Below are 21,023 nucleotides of genomic sequence, written 5' to 3' on the forward strand. Positions count from 1 at the left end.
GGTGTTCTTTTCATGCTAAGGTTTTCGAAACCTTGTTGGAATAAAAAAAAACACACAAAAAAAAACCCACATTGCCTAAACAACTAAGTGGCTTTTCCATTGAAATGAATTAGAAAAGTATTCATAGTGCAAGTGAAGCGATTTTATTTGGATTTTGGAGCTGATCTGCTTCGAAATCCTCCTAAAAAAACTTACCGTAAGCTGAGCTTTTTCTGTAAATCAGTAGCGCCATCCATTCACTTTAGGGATTCACAGATTGGATGGATTATGATCTGTGATATGTCACTTTCTGGTAATAACTTTGGAATGTGTTAATACATCCCAGTGTTTCTGACATTGTTTTTTTGTGACACGTTGTACTTTATGTTAGTGGTAAATTTAGGATAATATGTTTTGCGTTTATGAAAATATTGAAAATTTTACGTTTTGCAAACTTTCAACATACACATTACATTTCTCATATGCCTACTTAAAATAAAGGACATTTGAAAAATGATGCGGATGTAGTTAGGCTGGTTTCACACATCCATTTTTTTTCCGATACTGAAAAAAACGGTACCAGATATGACACATGCACGTGTGGCAACTGTGTGCCGCATCAGTACCACACGCACAGGCACCTGAGAAGCAGTGTTACAGTAAGCGCTGTTCCCTGGCGCCGGGTGCTGAACACGGCTCTCATCATTCTCCCCTGCTCTGCCGGTGATCAGTGTGTGCAGAGGAAAATGATGAGCATTATATTCCAGTGATAACAGAGACAGCAGGCGGCGGCTGATGGGAATATTCAGTCACCCGTCGCCTGCGCTATAAATAAATACATTAAAAAAAGTTGTATTTTCTATAGCCAGCCAGGCAAAACTGACAGTTGTGGACTGCAACCCTCAGCTGTCAGCTTCAGCATGGCTGGTTATCAAGAATAGATGTGTCCCCACGCCTTATTTTAAAAAAGGCGTATAGGCAGCCATTAAGGGGTTAAATAAAGAGATTGCCATTCTTTTTGCCGGCACATGCCACCACTGGGTGGCGCTGATCATCATGTTAGCATGAAACAGAAATCACAGGGTGACAATAGGCGACAGGGACGGCTCAGCTTTTCCATACATGTCACAGAGCGTGCCCACTACACTCTTCCATAAAAGATTATCTTGCTCAGTACAAGATGGCTGCCCTAATAATGAAAAATAAAAAAAAAATCAAGATGTGATTAGATTTTTGCAATAGAATTATATTGTAGTATTGAAGACCTTTCACTTTACCATACAATGTACTGCAAAAGAGGAAGAAAATTCCAAGTGGGAATTTATTTTTTAGCAGTTAAAATGACCCGTTAAATGTGTCCTTCAAGTCGGTGTGGTTACTGTATGTTGATATAAATCATTCTATTTTAATAGAGAGGGTTTTTTGCCACTAAAAAAAAAATAATAAAAAAAAAACACTTGCAAAACCATAATTTGGCTTCAGTTTGTGTTTTCTGACAGCCATAATTTTTTTTTTTTTTTTTTTTTGATCAATGGAATAGCATGAGGGCTTTTTTTTTTAAAGCACAACCCGATCTTTTGGGCCACGTTCCCACACTGAGCTTTTGTTGAGTTTTTCATGTTGCACAATTTTTGCACCTATAATTTAAAATAAGATGCGTTTTTTATCTTGCACTTTTATCGTGTTTTTGACCCTTGCGTTTTTGCCTCTTTTTGGGGTCCAAGGCATTAAATAAATGCTTTGTTTTTTATCGTTCCTGGTGTTTGGCTGTGATAAAACTTTATTGTACCTAAGTGCGAATTATTTGCGTTTTTATGCGTTTCCATCGCAGAAATTTACTAAGATCGCATGTTCAGTTTTTACCTGCAGATTTTCTGCACCTAATGCAATTCAATGGGGAAAATCTGTATGGAAAAGTCAGGTCAGCGCACCCGCAAGAGAAATTGACATGCTGTGGATTTGAAACACGCACAGCAGGTCAGTTTACACTGAGATAAAAGAAGCACAGTGGGCGCGAGATTTCTATCGTTTCCATCCACTTTGCGGGAAGACGCTGCGTTATTGAGGCAGCAAAAATACTCAAGAATGCATCAAAAGCTTATTGTGTGAGCGTAGGCTTACCATCTGAAAAACTGCACCCTTAAAGTATGCAGAACTACTGTCAAGAAGATTAACTATTACAACATTTCTGCAGAAATTAATGAATGAAATGAAAAATTAAATTTTTTCTCCCACTAAAACATTGACATTAGTGATAAGTGAATGTGCTCGGATTAAGGTACCTTCACACTGAACAACTTTGTAACGATAACGATAGCGATCTGTGACGTTGCAGCGTCCTGGATAGCGATATCGTTGTGTTTGACAGGCAGCAGCGATCTTGATCCTGCTGTGACATCGTTGGTCGGAGCAGAAAGGCCAGAACTTTATTTCGTTGCTGGATCTCCCGCAGACATCGCTGAATTGGCGTGTGTGGCGCCGATTCAGCGATGTCTTCACTGGTAACCAGGGTAAACATCGGGTTTCTAAGCGCAGGGCCGCGCTTAGTAACCCAATATTTACCCTGGTTACCAGTGTAAATGTAAAAAAAAAAAAAACACTTCATACTTACATTCCGGTGTCTGTCGCGTCCCCCGGCGTTCTGCTTCCCTTCTAGGACCTTAAGTATCCTAGGATACCAGTCACGTGTGTATCACGTGACCCAGGCACTTACCAAGCTGCGGGTAATACAGCGCATGCGCGAGTCGCCAGCGGTGAAAAAAACGCCCACATGTCATTGATGGTATCATGAATTCACAGATGTGCTGCTCTATGGTGAAAGGAAAGATGCCGCCATCACTCTGTGCCCTTGGTAGAGAGCACTTTTCCAAAATTACAATGATCCAACACTCACAGCTAAGGTTATTGTTGCATTTCTAAAGAAGAACAGGGTGAAAGTGACTCAGTGGCCAAATGTCTCCTGATCAGACCTCGACCGAACACCTACAAAGAATTCTGAAGACACAAGTTGTAATTACTCTCTATCCAGCACCAAGGCTCTAAAAGATGTCCTTATGGAAGAATGAAAAAAGATACATGTACAATATGTCGCCAACTTCTTCATTCCAGGCCATGAAGACTTGGTGCTGTCCTTAAAAATCATGAAAGTCATACAAAATACTAGCCGTAGTAGTAGTTTTTGCTGTGGGGTGCACTCATTTTTGCATCAACTTATTTGAGTAAAACTGAAGAATTTGCAATGAAAGTTATAATGTTAACCTTACTTTCGTGTTATGGGTTAATTAAAACATTCTATGAAACTCAGACTTGTCAAAATTTGGGAAATTGTTCTTGTATTCAGTTAGATATTGATTAAAATTTTACTTTTTATAGCGGGTGTACTCATTTATGCTGATCACTGTATGTGTCATTAATCTAGTATTATGGACATTCCTATTTGCTTAGTAGTCAGCTGGGAATAATGGGAACACTTGGTATAGCATAAAATCCTGGATCGGGGTCAAAATGTTACCCCCAGTTTTGTAATACCCTACTACCCCAACGATATATTGTTTTACATATGTCTCATTAATCTAGTAATATCTTAAGGACATACTGTTGTATTAGTGCTCAGCTGTGAATAATGGGAACACCTAGTATAGCTTGAAAATTTGGACCTCTTCCGTGTATCGAGGACACCAGAAATGGATGCAAAGCTACCCAAGGATACTATACACCCGGTAGATGCCCTTTTACTAGTGCTAATATATTGCTTTACGTAAGCCTTTCTTGCTACATTTTCTGCATTCGAATGTCTATTAAGTCAGTAGTAATCAGCGTCTATAAGATGCATACAGTATGCCGCGTGTTAATTATGATAGATGGGCATCTGCCATCCAATTGCTGCCGCCAGGCACAGATGGTATCATCAATTGATTGGCATCTACAAGCACAATCAAATAAACATACTTAGTTCTTATCCGGGGCCAAATGTTTTCACTGATTCATCCAAATGCCCCTGCCGGAGGCTCCAGGGGCAGGCACAATGCGGTACTTTGTGTCAGTAATTGATCATAGGACACATCAGAATCAGAGTATCTTCAGGACCATCCTAGAGGACCAATGGGATTTGCTGCAGTATCTAAGCATGTGACCCTTGATCTCCAACGAGAGATCATACCCTGGGTATGCGCAGAAGGGGAAAAGCAAGACTTAGTCCCAAAAGCGTCTGCTCGCCGCTGCCCAGTACTGGCTACAATGGCAGAAGCTGGAAAGGCAGCAGTAACCCTTTGCACAGAGTCAGACTGAGCCAGACGCTGGGACCGACGTCTCAACTGAGCAGACTCCACTGCAGCAGAAGAATGGGAGACCGCAGCGGAGATGGCCTGAGATTCACCCTGTGCAGAGGCGAGAACTCAACCCTTAACATCATCCCCCCTCCTTGGACCTCACTACGCTCAAAGGCAGCAATGAGCTGCGGAGCCTGAATGTGCTCAGCAGGTTCCCAGGACCTGTCCTCAGGACCATAACCCTTCCAGTCCACCAAATAAAATCTTTTACCACGTACCACCTTGCGCCCCAAAATAGCGTTCACCTTGTAATCATCCGTAGACGAACCCGATGTCCCGGCAGATGACTCGGAAAACGGGGACATTTATACGGGCTTCAAGAGGGACACATGAAAGGTGTCGGTGATACCCAGGCTTGGCGGAAGGGCCAAACGGTAGACCACAGGGTTCGAGGACCTTGAAAGGGCCCAAGTAGCAAGGTGCAAACTTAGTGGACTCAACTCGCAGCCTGATGTTACGGGCGAAGAGCCACACCAAGTTGCCAGGAGCAAAGGTCAGAGCGGGGCGCCGATGTGCATCGGCGGAGGACCTCATTATCTCCTTGGAGGCCCGAATGGCATCCTGAGTGCGGTCCCAAATGTCCCGTGCCTCCACAGCCCAGTCTGCCACCCTGGAGTCGGCGGAAGACACGGGCATAGGCACAGGTACCCGCGGATGCTGACCGTAGTTAAAGAGGAATGGGGTCTGTCCAGTGAAGTCGGCTACGGCATTGTTCAGCACAATAGGCAGCATCAATAGTAAAAAGTTGGTCGCACTTGTCAAACACTATGTTTGACAAGTGTAACCAACCTGTCAATCAGTATTCCAAGCGATGCTATAGATCGCTTGGAAAATGCTAGCATTCTGCAGGCTAATTATGCTTGCAAAACGCTAGTGTTTAGCGAGAATACACAAGCCAATTCCGCATGCGTATTTCCCGCGGAAGGGAGTTGCGGAATTGCTGCGGAAATTTCCACGAAAATTCCGCAACGTGTGCACATAGCCTTAGGCTTAGAGGGAATTAACAATTTATCACCTATCCACAGGAAATAACTCTTTGTACTAAAATACATCTACTTGTTTAATTACCCATGTGTTCAGAGTGATTGACAAAGTTCGAGAAAAATGGGTAAGATTTATTAATACTGTCTAATTCAGAAAGTGAACCTCTCATGTCTCCAAACGCTATTTTCCTGCAGAATACAATATAGGGTTAATTTACAGGATAAGGGTGAGCTCACACGATCGAATTCTTCACACACAAGAAATACAGTCCGATTACTGATCAGTTTAATCAGAGTGGCATCAGTTCTTCTCGTACATGGAAAGAGAAAAAAAGTTTCTTCACTTTCTCGTTCCTGTTACTCCGTGAAAATCCAAGTGCAAGTGTCATCCGAGTGCGGTCCGATTTGTTCCACGGACCTATAGACTTGTTTTGCCGATTTTGATCTGACCACGTTGAACCAAAATTGGACATGTCTCCAATTTATTCCATGGACTGTAGAAAAAAATCGGACATGTGCACAACCTTATGAAATATCACAGGTACGAGTACTCTCCGTGAAAACAACGGATAGCACTCGTATGAGAAAATGTTGTGTGCACGAGCCCTTATGGCTTTACAGTGCTATCTGGCCGCCTTAGAACGAAGCACAGTTACCACAAGGCAATTAACTTTCTTCGTCCCAGGAATCGCCAGTTTTTAGTCATAGAGTCGTGTGTAGAGTGGCACAGAGTGGTATTCGTGACTGAGCTGCTGTCTGGTTTTGCTCGGGCACTTTACAAACAAGTCCCAGTGTGCTGTAGTGTGTGGGGTGCATCACACTCATTTGTAGGCCTCAAGTGTCTGCTGCCTCCAGTCTTCCGTCCTCAGGAGCCGTAGCAGAAAATGCATGGGACACCAAGTTCTTTGCAACAGTCAAACTTTTACTAAACAGTCCTAGATCATCAGGAGGATACAGGCGGGACAGAGCACAGCAATTGACATTTTCCTCCATCTTAGCACAACTCCTTTTCAGTCCTGTCCCTAGCTCATCCTGCACTATACCAAAAGCCACTGATTCTGTCAGTCTCAGGGGTTTCTCATCCACTTTGGCAGTGCACCCGGGATCGGCCATCACTCTACGCGGGTTTCTGTCCATCTTCTACTGTATGCCAGAGTACGCGGTGTCCTGCAGCCCCTATGGCAGACCTTAGGCTCCGGATGTGGCAGAAGCAACCGCTCAGGATCCCAGTAATCCTTTCCACTGCCTGGAACAAGCGATGTTGCCCCTAGCAGCCCCCAACACCTGAACTTGATCTGTTTAACCAGGAACTGCCCCCTTTTATATTAACACTAGTGCCCACCCACTGGGCTAGTTCTATCATTAACTATTTCCTATCTCAAGTCCTAAATCTAGTATCCTTATCCTATGTCTTATGTTTTCCTATGCTTATACTATACGCACATTATGCATTAACACTTCACATGCTGTCCATCCCCATAATACATTACACAAGTTAGCAGTGTGTTGGGGGACATAACAGGTTCCTTTTACGCGTTCCATACACCTTAAATGGCAGTCGGCTGAATGATAGTTTGAGTGGTAGCCATCATGGCCATCTCTCCATCATACACTGATGGGCTTCCTATAAAACTGGCCCTTGTGTGTGTGAAATATTGGAGCAGTGACAATCTCTGTACAGCGCAGCAGCATAGGATGGTGCTACAGAAGTGATAAGGGATATATTTAGTGAATAGATAAAATAGGAGATTGCTATTTTAGTAGTTAGACTGTTTTCATACTTTACGTTTCAAAGTTGCTCCGAGCTAAAAGAAAGATTAAAATGTGAAAGAAAGGGTTAATAATAATGCAAACCGCAGAATATAACCTCAATCATTGCCTTTCATAAAGCGTCTCTCCCTCCCTCTCTCTCTCCAGGAAGGGTCTGTTCTCCGGGCTGCACTTGAAGAAAAAAAAGAAGGGTGACAAAGGCTTGACATTTGCAAACAAGGGTGCACTAGGTAAGGCCTAGAAATCAAACACAGAAAAACTCACAATAGACCCAGATCAAGATTGTGCGAGCGTTTTATTTCCTCCAGAGAAATTCAATCACTGCTGAAAATTTCACAGGAGATTAAATGCAATAATCCGGAGAGTTTCGCCATAATCCTCCCATTCATTCCGTCACAGTTACATAGTATTGTCTGTGAAAATACACAGTACACAAAAATGACCAGTTTATAGCGCTACGAAGTGGTTGGACAAGTCATACAAACTCTAAATTCTGTCATTACAGAAGGACAGCACACTAGGGGTTCTTTGTTCACTTAACTTGTGGCTCTGCCTAGTATTGAAAATCGGTTCCATCATTCATTCTAAAGACAACCTGTCATTAGCCATCAATATGTCATTTTTTTTCAATTGGTGTAAACACGGCCATTACCGTCAATCCGGTGATGCTTTTCTTTTGTTTCTGCACCTCTCCGTTCATGAGATATGGCCTCCTCTCTCCTATATAGAAATCTAGTGGTTTTATCCAAGTGGGCGTAATCCTCAACTGTTCTTTGTGGGCATATACATGAAGACCATGGTTAGTTAAAAAAGCTAAAATCACTACATTTATATACACAAAAAGAAACAGAGAATAGCAACAACAAAAGGAATAGCGATATTTACACCAGGCACAAAAATTACACATTTCTGGCAAGAGACAGGTCCTCTAAAGATTGCGTGGGATCCTATAGGTTGGACTCCCATGCTGAAACAGTTGCAGCCTGGCCAAACGATAAGTAGTTTTTTACTCTTAGAAAACCTCTTCAATCTGACTTTAAACAGGACCGTCATTTTATCAAAAGTTTTTAATTTTTTTCGGCCTCGGCCCGGAAAACGATTTTACAAACCTGGCTGGCACCTAATGTGCCCACCCTGAGGATCTTCCTGGACAAACTCTCCTTCCTATTTAGGATGGATTGGGTGTAAGCATCCCTTCAGAAGGAACTAAAAACCCAAAATTTTTTTGAACTATGGCAGCCACTTATACCCATCCTTCCAACGCATATACAACAGAGGCTCAAACAATGCTTCTGTACAACTACATGGTTTCTGGAACAGGCGGTAGCGGGCCGAACACCCTTGTGAGCGGAGTTGTCTCCTAAATAACACATTGGGCGAAGTGCGGAGCCGTGTGTCCCACCCCCCCCCCTTCCTTCGACTTTCCCTAGTCTGTTTGTTGACCCCTCCCCCCTCTTTTTTGTTTTTCATTTTTTCTCTAGCTATAACTTCCCCTCTCTCATCATTTGGGGTTATCTAGTTACAGAGTGGTAGTCCACTCGTATTGTATTTCCATGTTGAATTCTATGTTTTTAGCCTTATGTTTATCTTGATTGAGAGGTACTTTGCCTTAATTTGCAAATTGGAACGCTAAAATAGTTACCGTCTTTAATAATAATGGGCTTCTGTAATACCGGAAAGAGGGAGGTAATTCCTTGTACCTATGTTTGCATGTTAATATACTAATGTTGAAAATGTTTAATTGAAAATGTTTAATAAAAACAGTTTTGAAAAAAAAAAAAAAAAGTTTTTAATTTTTGGTAAAATTTTACTCCTGCTGCGCAATTGACTTTGCATTTTTTTTTAAAATCCGCGATACAATTCCTTTTTTTTAGTGCTGACTTTTATGGTCTTTACTAAAGGGGAGTAGCTCAAAGGGTGGTAATGCAGAGCAGCCTAAAGACACGCCCCAGAGGAGCCTATGAGACACGCCCCAGAGGATCCTGTGAGCCACACCCCCTTGTAAACACCATTAAAACTAGCACTAAATTAAAAAATAACTATGTCGGTTTAAAAAAATCCATAGAATAATCAGGGGAGGAGTGAGAATAAAATAAGAGCAAAAACTGTCAGTTTCTGACTTGGTGAATGGTCACCTTTAAACATAGTTTGTTTCTATGTGTTAGTACAGGCGCAAGCTTTCACGTCTCACCCTCCCCAATACCTCATACGTGTACCTGCACTCATTCTGTAAGGCCTCGGATTGACGATCCTCTGATTCTGGTAGTTGGACCTCTTGATAGTCAGTCCTGGGTCTTTTCTTCTCAGATTCCTGCTCTCGAATAATTCCATAATTCACGGTAACAGACTGTGAGCCTGGTCCCTACTGTCACAAGTTACAAAACCACAAAAATATCTAGCAAAAAGTGTAGAAAAAGAGTGTTCACGAGTGTGCGAATAATTTTTAATTAGTGTTGGAGGAAAGTAACTTCTGGAGTCACCGTTGATCGGTAATATGTTAAAATGGTAGAGCATTTCCCTGCAGTATGGCTGATCCAGATACCAACTTAGTAGAGGACTGCAACAGAGCTCCATTCAAGTAAATGCGACTGTGTAGTTCCCTGTACAATGGGTGATCGGAAACCTCCAGAAATGCACCTGTTCCCACTAACCTACTGACTTCCACAATGGAGCCATAACTATGTCAGAGTCCTTGTGCCAAGTGATCATTGGATCGTCACAAATTTTTAGAAACAGTTCTGTAAAATTAAAAAAAATGTTCCAGTCTGAAAACAGAAATGGTTTAACCAGTTCAAGACCGGGCCATTTTCCCCTGTTCCTGAATTAGGTTTTTTTTTATACATGCAGATTAAAGAGCTGTCAAGATTTTTCTCATATAAAAATAATTTTTGCATCTTTAAATTGTTTCTGCCTTCTCTATGTGGAGCTCGGCTGTGTCTGACAGCCGTCTCCTTGCTCCTGTAGCTGCACGATCTTGTGCAGCTGCTATACTTTGCACTGACGTTTTGAAACATCAGTGCAAAGTAAAATGTGGACCAGGAGTTTATAATCTATGGGCAATAGTACTTAAGTAAACTACACCCAAAAGTGTGTAATGCTATCCAGTTTTGGGCGAAACTAGGGCAGTACCTAAATGTCTCTATTTTACCAAACAAAAAGCATGCTGAATGACCCACTGATTTTAATGAAGTCAGTTTGGGTACAGTATTTTTTTTAAATATCTCACATTAACATATTTTACCATGCGTTTTTCCATGTGATCAGCAGGACTCGATGACACAGACAGCATACATGGCGACGTTCCCGGGGGCAGTCTGGGTGGCAGCAGTGAGAGTCTGCTCACTGACTTCTCACTCTCCAGTACGTCTCTGTCTTCCGCCACGCAAAGGAAACGGTATGTATGATTTTCCCAAGCATCATTGTTTTGCATATTTGCTCTGAAAATCAAAAATGAATATGAACTCCAATATAGCAAAGAAAGTCGAGTCACTAAACATAAGGACTCATATATTGTTAAAGTAAGAAAGTGATGAAAAACTAACAATTTCTTCTAGGATTCTTCTAAAGGGTTCATCCCTTCCCCTCCCCTCCCCCCCCCCAAAAAAAAAAACATATTATGCCTTAGGCTGGTTTCACATTTGCGTTTTTTGCCGCTGCGTTTTAGCGCAAAAAACGCATGCGTTTTTTTTCTATACTTAACATTAAAAACGCATGCGTTTTTTGCATGCGTTTTGCCGCCGCATGCATCGTTTCTATGCTTGCGTTTTGTTGCGGAAATGCAACCTGTAGCAATTTCTAGCGGCATTTTTTTGCCGCAAAAAAACGCATGCGTTTTTTTCTATACTTAACATTAAAAACGCATGCGTTTTTTGCATGCGTTTTGCCACGTTTTGCCGACGCATGCGTCATTTCTATTCTTGCGTTTTGTTGCAGAAATGCAACCTGTAGTAATTTCTAGCGGCGTTTTTTTGCCGCAAAAAAACGTATTGCTGTCTATGTAAATGCATGCGTTTTTAAGCACATGCGTTTTTAAACGCATGCGTTTCAATAGAAAAACACAAGAAGACACACTGATAAGCCACCCCCCAACCCTAGGGATCCTAACCCTAGGGATCCTAACCCTAACCCTAGCTATTTCTGTTTATAGTGGGTTTTCTAGTTGATTTTGATGATTGGCATCTGTCAAACACTTCTCATCATGCGTTTCAAAAACGCAAACGTAGGAAAAAACGCATGTAAACGCGTCAAAACGCCGCTTTTTTTTACCACATGCAAAAACGCATGCGTCTAAAAAAACGCAGTGTTTGAACGCATTTACATGCGTTTTTTGCACCACATGCGTTTGCGTTAAAAACGCTGCGTTTTTTAACGCAAATGTGAAACTAGCCTAAGTCATTGGATAGGGGATAAATTGCCGATCCCTGGGGTCCGATGGCTGAGACCCACAGTAATGAAAAGAAAGGGGCTCCAGAACAGTGGCCTCAATGGAGTGAAGGTCCAAGTGAACGATCTCTACTTTATTTATTGCCTATGGGACTGTCGGAGAAAGCTGAATTCTATATTCCGCTTAATCAGACCGGCCCATTTGGACCTCTACTTCATTCAGGATGAGATTCCTGAGCCCTGTTCTTGGGATTGCTGGGAGTCACATTGGTCTAAACCCCAGCGATCAACAACTTTTATGTTACCCTAGGGTATTGTTATGACCTGGTGGTTAGGAGCACCCGGAATGACATGATAGTTAAAACTCACACAGGACAAGCTCTGGGATGTGGGAGCTCTGCTGACCGCAACCCCTAATCCTATCACACACACTAGAAATAGCCGTGGAGCGCTCCTGACTCTACCTAGGCGCCTCGTCACAGCCTAAGAGCTAGCTAGCCCTAGAGATAAAAAATAAAGCCTACCTTGCCTCAGAGAAATTCCCAAAAGGAAAAGGCAGCCCCCCACATATATTGACTGTGAGTAAAGATGAAAGTCACAAACGCAGAAATGAAACAGGTTTCAGCAAAGGGAGGCCAGACTTACTAAATAGACAGAGGATAGGAAAGGTAGCTTTGCGATCAGCACAAAAAACTACAAAAGACCACGCAGAGTGTGCAAAAAGACCTCCGCACCGACTAACGGTGCGGAGATGCCATTCTGCATCCCAGAGCTTCCAGCTAGCAAGACAAAATCATGATATCCAGCTGGACAAGAAAACAATGAACGAATTAGATACTATCAGGAACTTAGCTTCTGCTGGAGTAGACAGGTCACCAGAAAGATCCAAGAGCGAACTGAACCAATGCAGAAACATTGACAGCTGGCATGGAGTAACGATCTAAGTGGAGTTAAATAGAGCAGCCAGCCAAAGGATAAACCACGTCACCTGTGTCAGGATCCTCAGAAGCAGCAGCTCCACTCACAGCCACCAGAGGGAGTCCATGGACAGAACTCACCGAAGTACCATTCACGATCACAGGAGGGAGTTCGACAACAGAATTCACAACAGGGTATAGCTTGTTTTTTTTTTGGAAACAACCTTTGAAGTGCAGAATTGTTTTACTACTATACTCTTTGCCTCAATTTACCAATTGAATCTTTGTAAGTAGTGTTTCTGCTTTGTCTTTCTGTTTTTCGTTGGTGGACCGAGTGCCAGATTCATCAAAATGATGCACAAATTTTAAAATATTTGGCTCAAATAATAAGATACACATTTTTGTACCTCTTTAGAGTAAAATGTTGCATGATCCTTTCAGTAAGCTTTAAAATGTAGAATGTTAATCTTCAACTGCGCAAAAAAGAAGTGCAGATTTCGTACTGGAGACTTGAGTGTAAATGATGCAAATGCCATGAGGAACTTGGCACAAATATAAAAATGCATCAAATTGAATTTTTATTTAAAAAAAAAAAAGGTGTAAAAAAAAAATAACGAATTGGAGCCCTTAGACTTAAAATGGCTGACCACTGTGTCTACTGCTTGTTTTTTGACACCTCAGTCTACTTTGTAATGTTTGTCTGGGAGAGACCTGGCTGATGCAGTATAACTACCTTGTGTCTTGTTGCCGTGCGCAAACTAGCCATGGCGTATGACCTTTGACGTGAAACTGTCTTCCACAACATCACCTTTGTAGAAGGGTTTGGCTGTTTCTCACCCAGTTTTAATCCTCCAAAACGGCGATTTCTGTTTCAGTTAGCGCCTACTGTGTTTCAACCTACGCATAAAATTGGTGATCATTATCATCTGATTGGTAGAACTGGTTACTCAAACACTGGACTGTAATCCCATAAATCTTTGACTTTGTGCAGCTATGCCTAGAAAAATTGATGCTGTTTTGAAGATAAATGGCGGTGATCAAATACTGATGGGATTTAGATTTCTCTTTTGTTCATTCACTTTGCATCTTGTTAATTGATACAGATATACTGTTAACACTTACATTTTGGAAAGCTTCTTACTTTGGAGCTTTTTTTCTCCTGCCTAAAACTTTCATACAGCCCTGGGTATGTATATGTATATACCGTATATATATATATATATATATCTCATGCTTCTTTATTGATTACTATCTGGTTAATTCGTTAGAGCCAAGCTAGAATCCAAGATTCACGATGGAGAAACGAGAACACAAACCTATCAGGTAAGTTCCCCCAGGAAATCCTAAATTCAGGAACCAGTTACAGAGTTGTGCCTACATGGACTAATTGGTGCATTATTTTTCGGCCGTGTACCCCCTGTAGATTGCCATAACTATAACAGAAGCCCGGCAGCTGATTGGAGAAAACATTGACCCTGTGGTGATCATTGAGATCGGGGATGAAAAGAAACAAACCACAGTCAAAGAAGGAACAAATGCCCCTTTTTACAATGAGGTGAGTGCCATGTTGCCCTTCTATTACACTAACTTCCGACCATCTTAGAAATGGCCGATACATGGACAATTCAGGCATAATTTATACACTCGGCCTAGTTATCAAAACTCTCTAAATGGAGAACTGACTTTGTTGCTCATAGCAACCAATCAGGTCTCAACTTTTATTTCTTAATCAGCGTTGATAAAATGGAAGCTGCTTTCTGACTGGTTGCTATGGGCAAGAGAGCTAAGGCCTAGGAGGTGGCAGGATAATATAATGACCAGGTTATTACTAGGAAAATATGGTGCATCAGTCAGTTTTTCCCAGAGTGGACCTGGGATTATAATTTACTGTTTTTTGGTCCTCAAAAGGCCAGACAATATAGGCCAGACAATATAGATCAATGATTATCTGGGTGTGCTGAAAAAGGGATCCTTAGTGATCTCAGTGAGTTGTATCTCCTCACATCTAATAATAATAATCTTTATTTTTATATAGCGCTAACATATTCCGTAGCGCTTTACAGTCAGGGCCGGTTCCAGGTGCAGGCCTTTGGGTGATCTAGTCACTGTGGGATCATCTTTGCTTTCAATTTTTCCTCCTCGCCTTCCAAGAACGATCGTTTTTTAATATATCTTAATATATCTTGATCGGTACAAATGTTAGTTTCTATTATTACCATATTGGGGTCCAAACGACTTTCTGATCTCTGTTTATTCCACTTTTTAGGGAGGAAAATTGACCAAAAATTATTGGAAAATTACAGGCTGGGCTTTATAAGTGTGCAAATGTAAGGTTCTAGCAGGAACGCGGGATGCAGTAACGTGCGGGAGGCAGAGCAAGGGTTAACAGGTTTATTTACAGGGGAAACACTCCACGCAGGGAGGTAAAGGGTTAAACAGTGTAAGTGGCAAAACTGAAGTACGACGGTACAAATAACGACCATAAGGTAGCAAGGGTTACATGAAGTCGAAACACTGCAGCTCCTGCTGCGTACTCTATAGCGTCGGCAACGGCGGGTGTGGTTTCCTTACTAATGGGGTTCAGCACACAACAATACCCCGTCTTCTGGTGACAATGGTCGGTCTCCGGTACCTTCCATTGCCCCTAGTCCATACTCTGTGATGGCTAACTAACAGTGAGGGCCACAGTCCTGTACGAGCTCAGCGTGGCTCTGCCAACATACGCTGGCGAGGTTAGGTCACAAGTGTCTGGGCTGATACTCACTAGCACATTCCGGATGTAAACAGTCACGCTTCCCGGGCTCTTTCAGGCGGCACGAGCGCAATACTCACAATCCTCAAGCGACTGGCATCTGGCTTTATGGCGGTCACTGGGCACACACTGCCGTCTCTCTCTCTTTGGCCTGTGTGGCGCTGGTACTCCCTGGATGGAGTACTCCTCTCTTTGGCTGCTGCAGCACCCGGCTTGGCTCTGCTGGCACGGCTCGGCACGACTCTGCTCTGCTCCACAGGCGACGGGGGCTCCTTCTATATGGCCCAACGCCACTCCGGTACCCTCTGGTGGGGGAAGCGGGGCGCGCCACTCACATTTCTGCACGCTGCTCTCTGCCGGCGCCAGACTGCCCTGCTTCGCGCGCTTTTTCCTCTTATCCTTCCGACGCTGCGCGTCTTTTTCAGGTTCTCCCCACCCTCCTGAGACAGCAGGAAACTCCGTCTCACTAGAGCTTCCCCCAGGCTGCAGGGGAAGGTCTGCCTACTCAAAGCTTTTCCCCAGGAACAGAGGATGCAGCCCTTTTAGTTCCAGACCCGACATGCAGGTACCCGTGGTCCGGTCAAACCCCTTACACAAACATGGTAGACATGTTGGCTTTAGAAGGTCCCTGGCTCCCATGATAACCAATCAGCACCCAATTTTCAACCTCTTAAATGTCGCTGTCACAATTGACATTGGCCTCTAAGAGGTTATACTGCTGGGATCTGATCCCAGCAGTAGACTCGGGTGCTGGCTCTACAACACAACCAACACCCCAGTGATATAGATCTGAATCTGCTCAATACATGCAAAGTGGGCTTCCTGGCACTTGTTGAGGTCCTCTGGGTGCTGGTGTGGAACCTGCTTATAATGCTGCTAATGTTATAGTATACCTGACACATTATAAATCTATGCCACAAACCTTATTCTTTTTCTGAATCAGTCATTTATCTTTACTTTTTTGCAGTACTTTGTCTTCGACTTTGTTGGGCCTCAAGAACAACTTTTTGACAAAATTATACGATTGTCTGTAAGTATCACCAGATTAAATGGACATTACTACCAGTCTTTAATGAAAAAAACTCTGTACTTTTCTGGCCTTCTACCACATTATATAAGTAAAAACAATAAAATAATGACCTAGCAAGCCATGCTGGCAGGAGAGTGGTGTGGTGGCTTTATCAATAACAAACAGCTCTAGTGAAGTGCAGGTGATCAATGTGGCCCAAGCTTTCTGGTGTCAAAAGATTTTGGCACAAGCCGTGCAAGCAATATTTGCGATTTTACGCCATTCCCACCCCTTTTGTAAGTAGGAGTGGATTAGCTGTGCAATTGATGTTGTTTGCCACATTTATTAACTTAATTTTCCAAAATAGCAAAAAAATAAAATAAAAATCTAAATTTTACTCCAGTACAGCAGGGAAATAAAAAGTGGAGAAACATTTTTATAGTTAAAGATGCACCCACCAAATTAATTAAACCTTGTGCGATACTTTCATAAATTTTGCACAATTTAGGAGGCTTACACAAACCCTGCTTTCAAATGGGTGTTTTTTGGAATTTGGGGGTTTTCGTGGTTGGAATCGGCGAAAGAGTTAAGGCATCACTATGTGGCCAACAAAATTATTTTTTAGTGCTTTAAAAAAAAAAAATCTACTTAATATATGATTATATGATTAACATAAGATCCAAAATGAATTCTGCATGCAATCCTTACTGCACCCTACACCACCGGGGATGCTTTCATTAACACCTACCTTAGCTGAGAAGGTCAGATTTTTCAGCTAAAGGTACCTTCACACTCAGCGATGCTGTAGCGATACCGACAACGATGTCGATCGCTGCAGCGTCGCTGTTTGGTCGCTGGAGAGCTGTCACACAGACAGCTCTCCAGCGACCAATGATGCCGGTAACCAGGGTAAACATCGGGTTACTAAGCGCAGGGCCGCGCTTAGTAACCCGATGTTTACGCTGGTTACCATTGTAAAAGTAAAAAAACCAAACACTACATACTCACCTTCCGCTGTCTGTCCCCGGCGCTCTGCTTTCTGCACTGACTGAGCACAGTGGCCGGAAAGCAGAGCGGTGACGTCACCGCTCTGCTTTCCGGCTGGCCGGCGCTCACAGCCAGTGCAGAGAAGCACAGCCTCGGGGACAGACAGCGGAAGGTAAGTACAGTGGGGCAAAAAAGTATTTAGTCAGTCAGCAATAGTGCAAGTTCCACCACTTAAAAAGATGAGAGGCGTCTATAATTTACATCATAGGTAGACCTCAACTATGGGAGACAAACTGAGAAAAAAAAATCCAGAAAATCACATTGTCTGTTTTTTTAACATTTTTTTTGCATATTATGGTGGAAAATAAGTATTTGGTCAGAAACAAACAATCAAGATTTCTGGCTCTCACAGACCTGTAACTTCTTCTTTAAGAGTCTCCTCTTTCCTCCACTCATTACCTGTAGTAATGGCACCTGTTTAAACTTGTTATCAGTATAAAAAGACACCTGTGCACACCCTCAAACAGTCTGACTCCAAACTCCACTATGGTGAAGACCAAAGAGCTGTCAAAGGACACCAGAAACAAAATTGTAGCCCTGCACCAGGCTGGGAAGACTGAATCTGCAATAGCCAACCAGCTTGGAGTGAAGAAATCAACAGTGGGAGCAATAATTAGAAAATGGAAGACATACAAGACCACTGATAATCTCCCTCGATCTGGGGCTCCACGTAAAATCCCACCCCGTGGGGTCAGAATGATCACAAGAACGGTGAGCAAAAATCCCAGAACCACGCGGGGGGACCTAGTGAATGAACTGCAGAGAGCTGGGACCAATGTAACAAGGCCTAACATAAGTAACACACTACGCCACCATGGACTCAGATCCTGCAGTGCAAGACGTGTCCCACTGCTTAAGCCAGTACATGTCCGGGCCCGTCTGAAGTTTGCTAGAGAGCATTTGGATGATCCAGAGGAGTTTTGGGAGAATGTCCTATGGTCTGATGAAACCAAACTGGAACTGTTTGGTAGAAACACAACTTGTCGCGTTTGGAGGAAAAAGAATACTGAGTTGCATGCATCAAACACCATACCTACTGTTAAGCATGGTGGTGGAAACATCATGCTTTGGGGCTGTTTCTCTGTAAAGGGGCCAGGACGACTGATCCGGGTACATGAAAGAATGAATGGGGCCATGTATCGTGAGATTTTGAGTGCAAACCTCCTTCCATCAGCAAGGGCATTGAAGATGAAACGTGGCTGGGTCTTTCAACATGACAATGATCCAAAGCACACCGCCAGGGCAACGAAGGAGTGGCTTCGTAAGAAGCATTTCAAGGTCCTGGAGTGGCCTAGCCAGTCTCCAGATCTCAACCCTATAGAAAACCTTTGGAGGGAGTTGAAAGTCCGTGTTGCCAAGCGAAAAGCCAAAAACATCACTGCTCTAGAGGAGATCTGCAGGGAGGAATGGGCCAACATACCAACAACAATGTGTGGCAACCTTGTGAAGACTTACAGAAAACGTTTGACCTCTGTCATTGCCAACAAAGGATATATTACAAAGTATTGAGATGAAATTTTGTTTCTGACCAAATACTTATTTTCCACCATAATATGCAAATAAAATGTTAAAAAAACAGACAATGTGATTTTCTGGATTTTTTTTTCTCAGTTTGTCTCCCATAGTTGAGGTCTACCTATGATGTAAATTACAGACGCCTCTCATCTTTTTAAGTGGTGGAACTTGCACTATTGCTGACTGACTAAATACTTTTTTGCCCCACTGTATGTAGTGTTTGTTTTTTGTAACTTTTACGCTGGTAACCAGGGTAAACATCATCGGGTTACTAAGCGCGGCCCTGCGCTTAGTAACCCGATGTTTACCCTGGTTACCAGTGAAGATATCGCTGAATCGGCATCACACACTGCTGCGTGTCAAACTGAACGATATCGCTAGCCAGGACGCTGCAACATCACGGATCGCTAGCGATATCGTTCAGTGTGACGGTACCTTTTGTCTTTCTCATCTCTAGCCCACCAGGGACGCAAACACTAACCTCTTCACCAAACTACATTAACCCTATCAGTTCCCTAGATCAGAGATGCTTATATTAACCCCATCACTGCCATAGACCAGGGATGTTTATATTAACCCAAGCACTGCTCTAGACCACCAGAGATCCAGGGTGGAAAAAAAACAATGCTGCAAAATAAAAACAACAAGTGCAGAAAATCCTTAGTTTGAGTTTTCGTTATTTTTTTGTTTACAGGTTATGCACAACAAGCTGATTGGAAGTGTATTAATTGGCTCGTGTAGATTGGATCTGGGCACAGTGTACAATGAACAAGGTAATGTATGAGTATGCCGGGATCTAATCACCGGGGGTCAATCTCAATATGACTCTTATTTTTTGGGCTGAAAAAAAAAGACGTTTTTTGAGCGTTGTCAATAATCTTGCTAGATGCATATATTGCCAACTAAAAAATTCACAAATGGCATATGTTTGATGCAACTTAGCTCATGTTACAAAAATCACTGACTCTTACATCCACTTATTAATCTCTCTATATATATTTGTCTGTCATATGTTTTATGCATATTTCACATCTATTAAGACATCAGCTCTTTGTGACGTTGTGACAGCAGTCATTTCACTGAACATCAGCCGTGAAGCCGTCTTGTAATTTCATTCATTAGCTTCACCATTGTCGGAGGATAATACAATATTTCATGACAAGGATCTCCCATCGATGTCTCCTAGAATTTATCATTGACCATTAATAGTGTGACAAACACCAAATTCAGAGGAGTTAATGGAGCAAGACGTGTTCTACTAATTTCTCATTTTAGAGCTGAAAGAGAAGCTCATGTTATTTCTCCGAGTGACAAAGCAATGCGTGAAATACAATTCATTAGGATTAGTCGCTGAAGACGAGTCCAAGCATGGCAGGTCTCACAGATCAGTCACCTAAATGGAATGTGTTACCAGAAAGTCACTATTGTTTAGATCAAGATTTTATGATAGATGTATTTTTTTATATTGTTCACTGTAATAAATTTACCCCCAAAAAATCTTTCAATTTTCACATTAGTCACTAGGCTAAAGGTACCTTCACACTAAACGACGCTGCAGCGATCCAGACAACGATCCGGATCGCTGCAGCGTCGCTGTTTGGTCGCTGGAGAGCTGTCACACAGACCGCTCTCCAGCGACCAACGATGCCGGTAACCAGGGTAAACATCGGGTTACTAAGCGCAGGGCCGCGCTTAGTAACCCGATGTTTACCCTGGATACCATCCTAAAAGTAAAAAAAACAAACGCTTCATACTTACCTTCCGCTGTCTGTCCTCGGCGCTCTGCTTCTCTGCACTGGCTGTGAGCACAATGGCCGGAAAGCAGAGCGTTTTTTTTACTTTTAGGATGGTATCCAGGGTAAACATCGGGTTACTAAGCGCGGCCCTGCGCTTAGTAACCCGATGTTTACCCTGGTTACCAGCGAAGACATCGCTGAATCGGTGTCACACACGCCGATTCAGCGATGTCTGCAGGGAGTCCAGCGACAAAATAAAGGTCTGGCCCTCTAGCCCCGACCAGCGACAGCACAGCAGGATTCTGATCGCTTCTGCGTGTCACACTGAACGATATCGCTAGCTAGGACGCTGCAACGTCACGGATCGCTAGCGATATCGTTTAGTGTGAAGGTACCTTAAGACTTCACTTCACATGGACATTACCAGCAATAGGCTATCTCAGACTCTTTTATTTGGTATAGTAGCCATCTGAACGTCTAATCTGAGCGAAAGTTATTATGCAGTAAAGGTGAGAAGGTGAACTGTGACATCTATTGTAATTGGTAGATTTTGTGTGATCTACTGTACAGGAGGAGGAGGTGAGATGTGACATCTGTAGTGAAT

General features: G+C 42.8%; 1 protein-coding gene across 3 annotated transcripts in view; it reads left to right on the forward strand.

The window, feature by feature from the left end:
• The window catches only part of FER1L6 (fer-1 like family member 6), a 231,815-nt gene that overhangs the window by 53,235 nt on the left and 157,557 nt on the right, over window positions 1-21,023 (forward strand). For 2 of the 3 annotated variants that reach the window (XM_069731864.1, XM_069731866.1), the window contains exons 2-7: window positions 7,208-7,290; window positions 10,325-10,454; window positions 13,629-13,683; window positions 13,784-13,915; window positions 16,080-16,142; window positions 19,378-19,456. In XM_069731864.1, coding sequence (XP_069587965.1) covers window positions 7,208-7,290; window positions 10,325-10,454; window positions 13,629-13,683; window positions 13,784-13,915; window positions 16,080-16,142; window positions 19,378-19,456 — 542 coding nt within the window. The remainder of the gene's footprint in view (window positions 1-7,207; window positions 7,291-10,324; window positions 10,455-13,628; window positions 13,684-13,783; window positions 13,916-16,079; window positions 16,143-19,377; window positions 19,457-21,023) is intronic. The other variant, XM_069731865.1, reaches the window with a different exon arrangement.

The sequence above is a fragment of the Ranitomeya imitator genome, chromosome 6 (genome assembly GCF_032444005.1).
Source record: "Ranitomeya imitator isolate aRanImi1 chromosome 6, aRanImi1.pri, whole genome shotgun sequence".
NCBI classification, from domain to species: Eukaryota; Metazoa; Chordata; class Amphibia; order Anura; family Dendrobatidae; genus Ranitomeya; species Ranitomeya imitator.